The 15,330-nt window shown below is 41.9% G+C and overlaps 1 protein-coding gene across 1 annotated transcript; it reads right to left on the bottom strand.

The window, feature by feature from the left end:
- Window positions 1-750: 750 nt before the first annotated feature.
- TRAF6 (TNF receptor associated factor 6) lies at window positions 751-11,760 on the bottom strand (the record flags this gene model as incomplete). Its single annotated transcript, XM_084263469.1, has 6 exons — window positions 751-1,629; window positions 2,439-2,516; window positions 4,940-5,011; window positions 5,924-6,082; window positions 6,590-6,740; window positions 11,465-11,760. 6 exons carry the CDS (start codon window positions 11,758-11,760, stop codon window positions 751-753), a joined length of 1,635 nt encoding a protein of 544 aa, XP_084119595.1.
- Between the last annotated feature and the right edge of the window lie 3,570 nt (window positions 11,761-15,330).

The following is a 15,330-nucleotide window of genomic DNA, read 5'->3' as shown; positions in this document are numbered from 1 at the left end:
TCTTACCAAGCTGAGATGTACAGGTCCTTCAACAGGACCTTCCTGTAGGTAGTTGTGGTGCACAACACTTCATTTAGTTAGCTTGCTACAGAGGCAGCTTATTACTTTAAAACAACGCTCAGCTAGGAAAGGGTTCATTTTCACCAGAAGCTGGGATGGGACACACCCAGGACAGGTGACCTAAACTAACCAAAGGGGGTATTCTGGCCCATAGGACATCAGGCTTGGTATAAAAGGGAGATAGCCGGGGAGAGGCAGTGTGCTTCCAGGACATGCAGCTTGGAGATGGTCCAGCTTCAGGACAGGTCTGAGCGTGCGGCTGTTGGTGAGAAACTACACTGTGTATCAGCAGTTTTCCATGTTGTATTAAAGTCTGGCTGCTGTTCTTTCCCTCTCCCTGTGCTGCCCCAGCAAACTGTCCTTACCGCAACCCAGGAAGTTTGCCTTTGTCCCCCATCTTCCTCCCCGTCCCACCGAGGGCAAGGAGTGGGGAGTGAGCAGCCGTGCAGTGCTCAGCTGCAGCTGGGCCTAAGCCACAACAAATACCAAATACTCAAACACGTGACCTCAGAGAGAGAAAAAAACAGTAAAATAATCTATCAGCAACAAAGTTCTGCTCAGGTGAAGATCACTATGGTGGCAACTATGATCTTTTACAAAATGCAGGCTGTAGGGACGATGAAGCACACTTGTAATCTGCTGTGGAAGAACATGACTAGTGGCTCCATTCCTCTGGTTAAGACTTGCAGGTTACAGGTTTCCATCAGTGCTGCGAGACTGAAATCCTTCCCTGCGGAGACTGTTCAAATCCAGGCGTGTCACAACCTCGCAGCGCACCAGGAGGGTATCATCCTTCACGTAGGTTCTTTGTCTCAAGTTCTGCAGGTGCATGAAAGTCACATAACCAAAGCCTTTTGGATTGCGGTGAATTGTCGGTCTCTGGAAGGCTAACAACTCCGGCTTGGCTTCCATTATTTCTTCACAATTCTGCCGTTCAGGGCCTTCTGACTGATCCAAAATAGAAAGTCGAATAGTGCCTTGGAAAGGCCAAGGCAAATGGCTGTCATATTCTCCTTGCATAGTGTGGACAAACAGAGATATATAATTAGCACAACGCTGAGCGCTCGGTAATTGGATATGCAGGCGCAAACACAGCTTGTAGCCCGGCTTTCCAGTATAGAAGCCGGGACTGTGTATCACAACAGGTCGCTCTTCTTCCTGGGCTTTCTGAAGTCCACTGAAGTTCTCAATCTTCCAGATATAAATACCATTACATTGCTGTGCCTCCATTTCAGTGATCTTCCCCTCCAAACTTCGGATAGTGCGCTTGAGTTCCGCCACGTGAGTGTTCTGAGTCTCCATCTTAGCAATGAGCTCTCTGATTTGGTGATCCTGTCTCACCAGGCGACCTTCCAACTGCTGAATAGTTTCTTTGAAGTTTTCAACTTCTGGGTTACAATCGTACGGGGCATGTGACACGTGTAAGAGGGTGGGCTCAAAGGGCAGGCCATTGATGAAGGGCACAGGGTTTGTAGCAGTAACACTGATGTTTTGAAAGCTCTGAGCCATCATTCTCATGTGAACCTGAGTGAACTCCTGCATGTGTCGTGCCAGCTCATTCCTTTGCATCTAGAATTTAAGAGATGTGGCATTAGGAACGGATCAGCAATTACCTGCGCTCACATCTTAAATGCAGCTCTGAAGAAGGCCAAACAACTAATTGCTTCTCTCGTGTGAGAAAAACTGACTCTGAACCAAAGGCAGGTGATGTGACAAAGCAGCACTTTTACCAAAGGAGGGCTCCGAATTTAAGGTCACTGTTATGACAAACGAAAAAAGACTTTCACGTGCCACTGGGCAAGAGTTGTTCATCTCAAACTAGTGACAGGGTGAATAAGTGTTAGTGATACAGGCAGTATTTTTTCTACATTTAAATCAGCACTGTATTCACTGGTTGGCTAAAACATCCCACAGTACCAAAGGTGTACGAGAACTGACATGGAAAGGAGGAAGTGAAAAGAACCATTTTTCAGATGTATTAAATGACTACAGATAAGCAATAAGAACCTTCATATTAAATCATTTTAGCATTCAATAAAACGTAAAGCACTGATGGGTTTTCTTTACCGACCAGTCATACCTGTTATTTGTTCACAACATAAGAAGAAATGCTAGAAGCTACTTTATTGACGTGAAGTTCATCAAAGAAGTAATTCAGAGTTTTTAAATTTGAAAAATATTTCTGAAAGGCAATGTATCAATATGTAGAGTTTAAGAGTTAAGATACCTCCAAAAAAACCCAAACAAACCCCCAAACCCAAATCACTGAGGATTTGGGCTGGTAAATGAGACAAGAATAGGAAAATACATATATTAAAACAACCCTGGACAAAACCATGCAGAAGGTCTGCAATCCATGGCTCCGATAAAAGGTTTACCTTTTCAGGACACCCAAAGGCACTGTAAAAACATGGCACCGGAGCAGTGGGACAATCATTGTCATAATGGTTAGGCATCTAAAACAAATCAGATTCAAAATTAATTTTTCCATTAAGAGTATTCTTTTATAACATCCTCAAAGAACATGGCTGGATGGACTCTGAATAGGTACCTGGAATCAGATCAGTTTATACCTATATAATTTCATCAAATACAGTGTTTTGAACAAAAATGTTGGCTGATGATAAAAGTTCCAAATCCTCCTTTTATGTACTTTAACAATTTCCTTGCCTTTGTTCTTATGTTAATCATCAGAAAGCATTCAGGTTTTCTTGCTAGAATCAATACTCTTTGTTTCTAGGCTATCCTCAAGCTAGATCACAGTCCCATTTCCTTCCCTTCTGAGGCATTACTTGCATATACAAGTTCATCCTCCATTATCCATCTCCTCAAAATATTCTTTTGTTTTCCAGACCAAACTATCTCACTGCTCTGGATCCTCCTTATTCAGCCCCACCTCAGAAGTTGGACAGCTTCAGCTTCAGCCCTACACAGAACAACGGATATTTCTGGGTTTCACGGGCAAAATACCTGTTTATATAACCCAGTATGCCTGCATCATTTAAATACCATGATGAAGTAGAACACATGCTAAATATAGTTCATCCATTAATTCTAAACCATTACCTACTTTAGCATTCTCTATTCCCTATTTTTTGCAGTTCATTATTCTACCTAACCACTAATTTGTGCTCTTGTTACTGAACTCAATTGGGTTTTCAGTGTATTTCTCCACTTTGACAAGATCATTCTTTATTTTAAGCCAGGTCATCAACATAATTGCCATGGCAATCAAACAAGGATAGGCTGCAAATCCAATGTCTATAATTCTCCTGTCAATGAAGTTATTACTGAATAGAAGAAATACTAATGGCTATTACACTAGAGTAATGGGCAAGGAAAAGTCCAACCAGCATTTACAAGTTCATAGTGAATTACATATAGCTGCTGGTAGTGGGTTGACCCCCATTACAGGTGGATGGGGAGAAAATATCTACTGAAAGTCTCCGTGGGTGGAGATAAGGACAGGGAGACATCATTCAGCAATTACCGTCATGGGCAAGACAGACCTAACAAGGAATAAAGTGAATCTAATTTATTACCCAATCAAAAGAGAGTAGGATAATGAGAAATAAAACCAAATCTTAAACCACCTCCCCTCCACCCCTCCCTTCTTCCCAGGCTCAATATTATTCACAATTTCTCTTCCTCCTCCCCTGCAAAGCAGCACAAGGAGGGATGGGGAGTGGGGATTGTGGTCAGTTCATCACACATGCTCTCTGACACTCCTTCCTCCTCAGGGGCAAGACTCCTCACTCTTCCCCTGCTCCAGCGTGGGGTCCCTCTCATGGAAGAGAGTCCTCTGTGAACTTCTCCAAAGTGAGTTCTTCCCACAGGGGCTTCAGTTCTTCATCAACTGCTCCAGTGTCAGTCTCTTCCATGGAGCGCAGACCTTCAGGAACAGACTGCTCCAGCATGGTTCACCCCTGGCATCATAAGTCCTGCCAGCAAACCTGCTCTGGCATAGGCTCCTCTCTCCAGGGGTGACAGGTCCTTCCAAGAGCTTGCTCCAGCACAGGCTTCCTACAGGGTCATAGCATCCTTCACCTGCTCCATCACAGGGTCTGCAATGAGCTTCAGGTGGGATCTTTACTCCCCATTATCTCCCATGGGCTCCAGGGACAGCCTGATTCACTGTGGTCTTTTCCATAGGCTGCGGGGAATCTCTGCTCCGGTGCCTGAAGCACCTCCCCTCCCCCTTCTTCACTGACCTTGATGTCTGCAGAGTTTCTCACATCTTCTCAGATTTTTTCTCTGGCTGCAAAAAAAGCTGCTGCATGCAGTTTTTGTTCCTTCTTAAAATACTATCACAGAGGCACTACCATTGTCACCGATTGGCTTGGCCTTGATCAGCAGCAGGTCCATCTTGGAGCTGGCTGGTACTGGCTCTGCTGGACCCAGGGGAAGCTTTTAGCAGCTTCTTACAGAAGTCCCCTCCACTACTAAAACCTTGCCATGGCATCCCAAAATACTACTTTTCAGCAGTGGCTTTCCAATTGCATATACTCTCACCCTCTCTGCCCAAATGAAAGCTTTGTCCTCTAATGGCAGCCACGACCAGTAGCAGCTGTTTGGTATTCTTTAACCTTAGTTCAAGATCAAAAACATGCAGCATGACCTCTTGTCGAGAAACATTATACCTGAACAATGTGATTTAGAGCCAAAAATCCTACAGAGGTTTACCAGACTGCATTTGCAAGCTGGCGCAGCATTTAAGAGTATTACACCCATATAGAATGCAACACTTCCAGAGCAAGAAAGGTAAACATTTATTAGCTAGTAGACAAACTGTTTCTTCAAGTTTAATTTCAGATTAAAGCAGCAGTGTAAATACCAAACACCTGATTAAGATTAAACACAGAGAAAGGTGGTCCCTTACCTGCTCTCTGATGAGCATTGTGTTGCAATATTCACAAAACACATTGGCAAGCGGGCAGGTTTGGTCATGAAGCTTAGATATTAAATAGAGAAAAAGAGAGGAAAGAAAGAATCAATAAAGTTTCACAATCTAAAAGAGTGCAAATCACCTCTGATAAGACATGAAATTTTTATTTACATTTCAACTTTTGCATTTAGCTGTACGCAAGCATGAAACACAGGCTTACCCTTACCCTGAATTGTATGTTTCTTATAATTACTGTTTTTTCCTGGATTCATACAAGACACACAAAAAGTTAGAGCTAATTTTATTCCCTAAAGCTTTTATGGTCCAAAGGAGTCTGAATTTACCCAAAAGTTTCTGAAATTCCCGTTCAATTGTAGTGGAACTATATAAAAAAGTCTTTTGTATTATTGGACTATATGGAGTATTTTTGTTTCACAAATCACAATATGATATCATAAAATTAATAGCCCTTGAGATAATACATCCATATACAGATAAAGAAATAAAAGCTCAACAAGGAATGGGCTATCCTTAGTCTCACCCAAGTAAAAATGCAGAGCCAAGAAAAGAATTCAGAAGTGATCTTGGCCTTGTGCATTAACAGATAATGCCAAAAGATGCTTCTTCTGAACCATCCTGTCTGCCAGGCATAAAACCTGTAAGCATAAATACTGGTCTGCGTGTTACTTCAGCAGCAGATCCCAGCCTCTCTGACAGCAAGGCCAAAACCCAGCAGCTCTTGCACAAGCCTTTTCACTCCACAGGGTTCCGAAGAAGTTTGTATTTAAGCACAGTCCTCTCCCCAGCTTTTACCTGCTCTTCACGAATGTCCTGATTTTGCTGCTTCTCACCTGTGCAGCACAGACAGCTCTCCTAGATGAAAACTACTTTTTTAAATGAAATGATTTCAACTGATGTTCCATTTCCAAGTAAACCAGTGTGAATAAAGACTGCAAATCTGGGACTCCCCCTAAGTACCTCTTTATCTTCATAGGCCATAGACGTGGCACAGTTTGGGCAACAGACTTGACGCCTCGGACATCCCTGCGTCATGTGCTCTTTTAGATGGTTCTTCTGGAAGGTTCCTTGGCACTGGGGGCATTCCACAGTGGAAAAATCACACTGCAACTGGTGTTCCTGAACATGAACAAAAAAGGAAATTGATACTACAAACAGGTACTATGGCCTTCATCTATTGTCAACGTAAAACACAGTGCAGGAGAACAAATAGCAATCTTTCCTTCACTGCAGCATCTCCTTATACACTTATGCTCAGAACTTCATGCATTCAGAGCTTTAAAAATGCAGCTTTATGTTTATCCTTCTAACTTGCTATATTATCTTCCAAAGTAATTATTTCAACTAGTAGATCTAGCTGCTTTTGAGGGAATATTAAACTGACTTTAGGGAACTTGTGTCAAGCTCCCAGGCTGACCAAAGACAAGCAGGAATGATTGTAAAGACAAAGCTGAGTTAGTACAATTTTCATGCATTATGATTTTGCCTTGGGAATTGCTTAATTAAAGACTCATCAAACACCAAACATGTGTAGCCAGAGTCTTGAATGAACAATGCCCTGAATCAACATAAAATTTTTACTTGTCCATGAAAACAAGGTTCCCTATTTTCCAAACTTATTCTCACCTCTAAATGTCTCAGCTCCATCTTCATACTGCAGCCCTTGTTGGGACACTTGACCGTCAAGGACAGAATTTCCCGTTTAGCAAAGTTGTCAGGAAAAAGCTGATTTTCAAGCAGAATTTCATTGTCTACCGGACATTTGTGACCTGCGTCTCTACAATGCAGAAAGAAAAGAAACCAAAATGAAGATTCCAAGCTTCCTTTGCTCTTCAGTTACAATATTTTGACACTAGCAAGACATTAGTGGCCAAATTATAACATATTAAGAAAGTCTTTGAAAACAATGGCATTTACATGGCAATTACCAGAAAGTATGCAATATACATCAGAGAAATTAACAGTAAAGCAAATTTCACTAGAGGTGGCATGACTGGGACCACAGCTCTTTTGGAACTCAGTAGTTTTTATTTGGACAAATGCCATGATAGACACTTTTGAGGAGGATGCAAACAAATTAAGAATTTACAGTCCTACTTCTGGAAGTACTTCACATAGCTCAACCATTAAAAAATATTTCACATACTATTTCAAAACAATCTTTAAAGATTCTTGGACCTTCTTTCTTTCTTTCTCACCTTATAATTGCCAAGGTGACCACAGCTGAGAGAAGCAGCAAAAAACATGTGCTGTTTTTTCTTCCAGATTCACTTAATCTATTTGTCATTACTTTTCATATAGCCCCTTATGCTGGTTTTGCTATACAACCATTTGATCAGTTGGTTATCATTCAATTTATTTATTTATATAAAGGAGACAAAATTCCAGACACAAAAATCACTGCTAACTCTGAATACTACACTGGGTTTGGAACTGGGTGTTGCATCTGAAGGCGTTTTAACAGCAAACAGACTGGAAGTCAGTGATAACTGTTGAAATTTTGGAACATGGGCACATGCAACTTGCTGAAGAGACATAACAGCACGTTCCACTTCAATAGGTTCTGCCTACCTCCATTTAAACACAAGAAACGGTGTAAAAAAGGTTTCACCTCTGCCAAGTTTTCCTTAAAAAATATCCAGTATCAACTCATTTCTTAAAGAAGCTGGTCAACATATATATTGACAATAAAATAATACAGTTAGAGGCATGAGGGATCAAAGCTTCTGAACCAAAGCGCTAATGGAAACAGCAATAACATGGAAAAAAATGGGTTGGAAAAATGTCAGGGAGTACTTGTGGTGCAGAGATCAAAAGGCCAGATCACTGTCACTGGTTACAAGCATGAGGGGAAGTAGAACCTAGTGGGCTGTGGAGACCAGGAGGGTATTTATGTACTTTTTTGGAAAAGGAATTAATTGCTCAGCAACTCCTTCATCAGCAAGGCAGCTAGAGGAAGTGGGGGTAAAGCTGAGACTTCAGAAAGAGACAATGAACTTCCTGTCCTAGGTTTGGTTTACAAGAGCTTGCTTGCCACAAGTCTGATAGACACACTCCTAAACAAGTGGAAAGAAGAAAATACCTAGCGTGCTGTTTTGTTTCATAGTTCCCTGAGCTATGATCAGCAAGCTGATCTTTCTCACAGGGCAGAAATGTTTCCTCACTTTACAGGCAACCTACAGGAAATCAGTCTTCACAGGTCTAAGGTGGTTGCAACCAGTCTGTTCAGTGGAGTGTAACACAGTTGGGTAGGCCTGCTAACACAGCAGCCTTATTTCTACACAGAAAAGCTAATAAAGTATAGCAATAGCCTACAACAAATTAATTTTCAAGAATGATTAGCAGATCCCCAGTTTAACTAACTAATAAAGGGTATAATAATGGATATAGTGATTATAGTAAGTAAAAAGCAGTAACTTACTGTAGTATATTAGACTTCAAACACTGTTTACAAGTATTTGGATTGTGTTTAAAAGGCTGCTTAGATCCATCTACAAAGATGCTGCCATACATTGGCTATCACAGAAGTGAGTTTTGCACTTCACTTCTAATTTACATTAATTACAGTGGAGGCTTTCTGATGCTGGCATTAGCTATCACATTGAACTGTGGTGCCCACAATCATCTGTGATGAATACTCCTGTAATTTCCCTTTAAATCAAAATATAGGTATGAAAAACAAAGCCAGAAAAAAAGTTGTTTGAAGAGAAAAACCTGCTCTTTGATTTTAATAATGGAGTAGTTTCGCCTAGAACATAAAACAGTTGGTATACACTTTAACTGCAGCCTTGCTGACTGCTTGATGAACTGCTACCACCCAAAGTTTTCCTTGCTGCCCTTGTCAGCTCATAGTTCAGTTTCTCTGATAGTTCTGACATGTGGCAGGCTCTACTGTAAGCCCTAAATCAGCTTTGACCTAAGATACAGAGAGTGAAATTTAATTAGCTAGTGCATCTGAACTTGGTTCTCCTAAAATTCCTAATCAAGTACTCTGTAGGCAGCAACATTTGCAAATTATTATTTGTAGTTGCTTTGGCAGATAAGCTTCTTCGCTACTGTGACTCACAAAGCACTTCAGACAGCTTCATTTCAAATGATGCCAAGACTTTCTGGGAGGCAAACCTTTACTGTGATCCATCTGGTCTAATCTTGTCCCTCACACTGTAAGATCTAAGGCTCCAGGCTTTACAGGCTTTTAAAAAAAAAAAAAAAAAAATTTCTAGTTGCAGCCACAACTTCAACATGGACAAGTACAATTGTTTGTGTAAGTCACAAGAAGCAATTACTCAAGAACTGCTCATCCATGCTTTATCATTTAAAATCCTTAATTTCTGTGTTCACTTGAGCTGCACAGTGGGGAAATAAGGAACAAACAGAAGCATTTCTGTCCTGACAGATAAAGGCTGTGATAATCACTTAATGAAAAAACCCCAGTAATTAGAGAATGTAAAAGTCACTTTCCATTTTCTTAGTTCTCTAGAAGCTTCTCAATGATACCAATCAATATGGTGTTACAGACACTACATACTCCGTATCAACAGCTTGATCCATGGAACCCAATCATGCATGAAATTCAGCCCTTCAGGGATCCAGACAGCCTGGCACTGTAAGTCCTCTGCTCTGCTTTCACAAGCACTCAAACTTGTATTGCAGTGGGGAACAAGGGGAACACTGAGTATCAATGAAATATCTGTTACGATCTGTAGCTTCCAAGATGAAAGGTGCTTTCTACCCGTGTTACTATTAAACTAAAGCAGTCGACACATCTACAGAAATAAAGTAAAATAAGGAAAGGGTGTAAAAGCAGCAAAAGCTTCTGATCACTGAAGCTACTTGCAGATCTAAGACTCTGAGTAGCACAAATGCTCTGTTAATTTAAAAAGGAAGAGAAACCATTTCCCATGCCTGGGGTTTAAGAAGGAAGTTTCTCTACCTGCTATGTGATGTTGCATTATGAGCACACATTCACTGCAGTTCCTCACTCAGTCTTGTGGTAAACTCTAACCAAGGACTGTAACTGTGCAGCTCATCAGCAGAAGGATGAGAAAACAAGACACCTTAGCTGATAAGGATCCGAAATACTGGAAACGAGACACCTGTTTTTTGTAATCTTGAGTTTAGTCATTTTCCCCTCACTTTTCACCCTAGGAATTCTGTCGTCTTTGAAATTATCCATAAGCAGACATTTCTAAAGCTCAGCGCCAACTAATTTACCTTCAGGATTTATAGACACCATACTCCCATGAGAAGGTTTAATGATTTCTGTTCTTTCTTCCATAAACACCAAGTTGAAGAGTAACATTAAAAACTGTTACTCCCAACAAACAGATCAAGCAGAGAGACACCAAGTATGGAATTCCAAAATTTAATGGCCTTTATTAGTACAAACATCTAACTCAATGCTTCCAAGCATGCATAAAATTATGTACATTAACCTCCTGAAAGAATTTAGGTTGGAATGTGCAAAGGCTGGATAGTGAAGCCAAGTGCTTGTGCCTGGGGAACTGGATGACAGTCAAAGCTGACAGGTTCATGTTTGGGTTTCTTTGCTGCCTTCTGTGCACCTGGCTGATGCAGATAAAACCAATCAAGACAGCACTGTCTATTTTGCATGCTAAAACTAAATGTCTGGGGAAAACAACATTTTATGGTAACAGGAAAGACAGTTTGATGATCTTTACACAAAAGGTGTGCAAAGTAAGGTTGGAAACAAATCACTTCCATGTGTAGGTCACAAAGAATTAATATTTAGATTCCTAGCTCAAATGTTGTAATACTTTGGTGAGCCATTGACAAGAAAGTAACCTGGCTTGTGCTGAGTAGGAAAAACCCTACAGCATAACATCTAGTGTTCTATCAATGTGTTTCAATAATCGCTGACACTAATAACTGTATTCCTGGTTTGAGGGAAGGACACCCTTCATCAGTTTTTATGAGCCCAGCCTATGCTTGTGTTCATCTCATTCCCACTCCCCTAAATGCCCCCTAGTTTCCTCTCTCAACACTTTGTCTGAGCCTATTCCCTCATTACATTCTCTCTTCCAGTTCAGCAACGAAACAGCTGACTTCAAGGGAAGAACTGAAAGCACAAATTGCCATGCACCAAGAAATCATGTTGTCTGTAGTTACCAAGAGAAACAGTCATAGGGAAGAGACAGGTTTTACAATCCTGGGATGAAAAAGGAATTTATTTGGAAGCTTTGGCTACTTCTAAAAATATTAAGTTTCCTCAATCTAATCTCTCGATCCATAACCTGGGTAAACTTGTATAAAAGGCAAAATATCCACAGTTCATGCAACCTCCACACCCATGACATTCTGGCCATACACTGTGTTTATTAGAAAACATCTCTAATGAATTACCAATTGTCAGATTTCTATCAGCACTCATTGGTAATGCACCTTACAGAGTTCTACTCAGTTTACACTGCCTGTAAACTGCCCTGAAACTGAAAAATGTTAATTTCTTCTTACAAGCAACTTCTATAAATTCTCCTTTACCTTATTGATTTGACAATGCAGCCTTTGCAGAATCGGTGTCCACAGGGTGTCTGCACGGCTTCCCGAAGTGCCATCAAACAGATTGGACATTCGTATTTGCTTTCCAAGGGTGGATCAAACTCCACATCGTACCCTTGTGTTTCTTCTGTGAAGGAACTCGCAGGGTTTCCAGTCCCACTGCTGACGCTCACGCTGTCTTCTTTAGCTCCCACGCTGCAGGCACTGGCCATGGCTGCACAGCAGCCTCTGTCCCCGTCTCGGGCTCCACAGCCGTTATCACTGTATAGTAAGCTCATAGTAGCTAATCAAATGCTACACAGAAATGCTCTGCAAGATGACAAAACGGTGTGTTAATTGAAAACATTCCAAGACCTTCCCTTCCAGTCAAGGGCAGATTTTATTTCTGACCTGAAACACGGAAACAGTGGTGCAGATTTGGTTCTACTCAGAATCAATGGCTTTGTTTTGTCACAGTTTGTTATCTTTTGCTATGCGTTATTTTTCAATTATCTTGTGATCTATAGGAAGAGCACTGCCTCCTATCAGCCTACCTCAAACACAAACACCTTTCTGTAATCTTTCATCTGACAACCCAGTTTCTGTGAAGAGGAATACTCTTTCTGCTTGCTACGTTTACTGAAAATGCCTCCTTACCCCTTCAGTATTATTTACTTCTAAAGCATTCAAATATCATTTGTGTGGAAAAAGCTGTGCAAAATCAAGCTTTAATGGATGACAATAGCTCAATTCTGTATTTCCCTGACAGTGAATTAACGTTTTCTATATCCAGCCATTCACAGCATGGATTTCAAATCAGTTTAGGCACACGTCCACAAACAAAATGCAAGTCCAAGTATCCAAACTAAGCAGATGCTGGGCTGCAAATGAAATTCACACACTCAGCACTGCTGAGAACATTTTAAAACTGCCAACAGGACTTCAAATTGAGTAAGAAGCTACACATAAGATAAGGCTAATACTCCCACAGCTCAAAAGCTATCTACGACCTACTTGTACTCAAGAGTTCTTGCTCTCCTTTCACTCTTCCAGTCTAGCTGGCAGGGAGGACAAGGGATTGTAAGAACAGAAGATAGAAGTCCCATTTCCCTGCAGAGCAGTGAACGGCATCGTAAAGCCTGCTTTTAAAGTACTGCTCCCAAAGTGGGCTGAATATGAGATTAAAAAATGCTGGTATCCACAAACAGACTGCCAATGCCAAATGAGGGAACTTTCTGTAAAGCTCTAAACAACAAATATAAATTCTAGACATCCAAGTCCTTTTCTTCTCCCTTGGTATTGTAGTGGTTCCAATAATGTTCTTAGAATCCTATTGCAGTTATTTCTTTAATAAGTGATATTTCTTTGAAACACAGAGGTTATCACCAGGTGCAAGACAGTAGGAGTAGGCTGAGGGTTAGTGGGCTTGTTTTGCATGCCTGGCTCTAAGGCCAGATTTTATATTTTTTTACATAGCAGTTCCAGGCAAAGGCCTCCTGCAATATTCACCTACTGCATTCACCGCAATACCACTACATAACTTAAAATATGTTACAAGGATGGAAATCTAAGGATTAATCACGAGGTGTAACCGCAAGGACCATTGATACTGCGGACTCGGGGGGCAGTGAGGGATGCAGAATGAACAGGGTTACCCTGACCAAACTCAAAGAACCAACCTTTTTCCTGCCTTCATCAGGATGTTAATGTCACAAGTCACTTCAGCAAAAGTGTTCATGGATAGGAGGACATACACATAGTTTTATACAGGTAATCAAGGGACACCTGAACATTACATGAGCAGAAATGCTGATCACACAAAGCCTCACCTAGCATTTACTGGAAATATGTTTTCAACACATGCAAGCTTGTAGGCCATGTATGTGATAAACAATTAGCAACACTGCCTATGCTAATGGTGCATCAGCATTTCCCACCCCGAGTTATCCCAACAGAGAAAAAATGGAAAAAAAAAAAGAAAAACAGAGGAAAAAAAACAAAGAAAAAAGAGAAAAAGTAAAGAAAAATGAAAAGAAAAAGCAAAAAGAAAAGAAAAAAGCAAAAAGAAAAGAAAAAAAAGAAAGGAAAAAACGCCCGCTTGAATCAGTACAGGCTGGGGGATGACCTGCTGGAGCAGAGCTCTGTGGAGAAGGACCTGGGGGTCCTGGTTGATGACAGGTTGGCCATGAGCCAGCAGTGTGCCCTGGGGGCTAAGAGAGCCAATGGGACCCTGGGGGGCATCAGGAGGAGTGTGGCCAGCAGGCCAAAGGAGGTGATCCTCCCCCTCTACTCTGCCCTGGTCAGGCCCCACCTGGAGTATTGTGTCCATATCTGGGCTCCCTGGTATAAAATGACAGGGATCTCCTGGAGAGAGTCCAGAGGAGGCTATGAAGGTGATTAAGGGCCTGGAGCATCTCCCCTGTGAGGAAAGGCTGAGTGAGCTGGGGCTGTTCAGCCTAGAGAAAAGAAGACTAAGGGGGGACCTTATTAATGTTTATAAATATCTTAAGTATGGGGTGCAGGGGGAAGTGGCCAGCCCCTTTTCAGTGGTCTGTGGGGACAGGACAAGGGGCAATGGCCTCAAGTTGGAGCACAGGAAGTTCTGCACCAGCATGCGGAAGAACTTTTTCCCAGTGAGGGTGACAGAGCCCTGGGACAGGCTGCCCAGGGGGGTGTGGAGTCTCCATCTCTGGAGATATTCCAGCCCCCTCTGGACGCCTATCTGTGCAATATGAGCTGGGGAGCTGCTTTGGCGGGGGGTGGGGGTGGGTGGACCCAATGATCTCTTGAGGTCCCTTCCAACCCCTTTTTTCTAATTTTCATAGAATCATAGAAGTCAGATCTACCGAACAAATCCATATTTAGGTCATTTACAGTTAGAATCCAAACAGAACTTTTATTCTATTGTGCAAATATCCAACTTTATGTTTTGTTGAGGAAGACAGAAGCATGAGAAATATCTGAAGAGTAGAATTCCTCACATTTTCCAAACACTGCTGAGGTTGGAGAGTCTCAAAGCACAGTTTGGTAGATGTATGGAACTGGTCAGCGATGCTCACTCTGTGCAGAGCTGTCTGAACTGCATCCGCCTCCATGTATTATCCCCACGTTATCTACCACAACAGGCTTTCTAATCAATGTTCCTAAACACAACAACAACACAAGTTAAACACCAAGTAAATTCTCAGTGGTTCCTTCAGGCACAGTACAATCAATTTTACCCCATGGAACAGAGCAGCTCCCTCAATGACAGAAAAGAATCACACAGAATCGTAGGGGTTGGAAGGGACCTCGAGAGATCATCGGGTCCAACCCTCCTGCCAAAGCAGCTCCCCAGCTCATATTGCACAGGGAGGCGTCCAGACAGGTCTTGAATATCTCCACAGAAGGAGACTCCACACCCCCCTGGGCAGCCTGTCCCAGGGCTCTGTCACCCTCACTGGGAAAAAGTTCTTCCCCATGTTGGTGTGGAACTTCCTGTGCTCCAACTTGCAGCCATTGCCCCTTGTCCTGTCCCCACAGACCACTGAAAAGGGGCTGGCCATTTCCCCCTGCATTCCATGCTTAAGATAATTATAGACATTAATTAGATCCCCCCCCTTAGTCTTCTCTTCTCAAGGCTGAACAGCCCCAGCTTATTCAGCCTCTCCTCATAGGGGAGATGCTCCAGGCAGGCCCTTAATCATCTTCATAGCAAGAAGAATCAATGTTTAGAAAGATGCTCTGTGACAGGAAGTTTTGGGGCTTTTTTTAGTCCTATCATCAGGTGTATTTTCTCTGGAGAAAAATCCCACCAAAACACACAACTTGCTTCCACTGTTAAACTAACATAACTTTTATTTAACAGCCACTGCAGGGGACGATTAATC

The sequence above is a fragment of the Gallinula chloropus genome (genome assembly GCF_964237585.1).
Source record: "Gallinula chloropus genome assembly, chromosome: 4".
Lineage (NCBI taxonomy): Eukaryota > Metazoa > Chordata > Aves > Gruiformes > Rallidae > Gallinula > Gallinula chloropus.
This window is presented reverse-complemented; position numbering and strand designations above follow the sequence as displayed.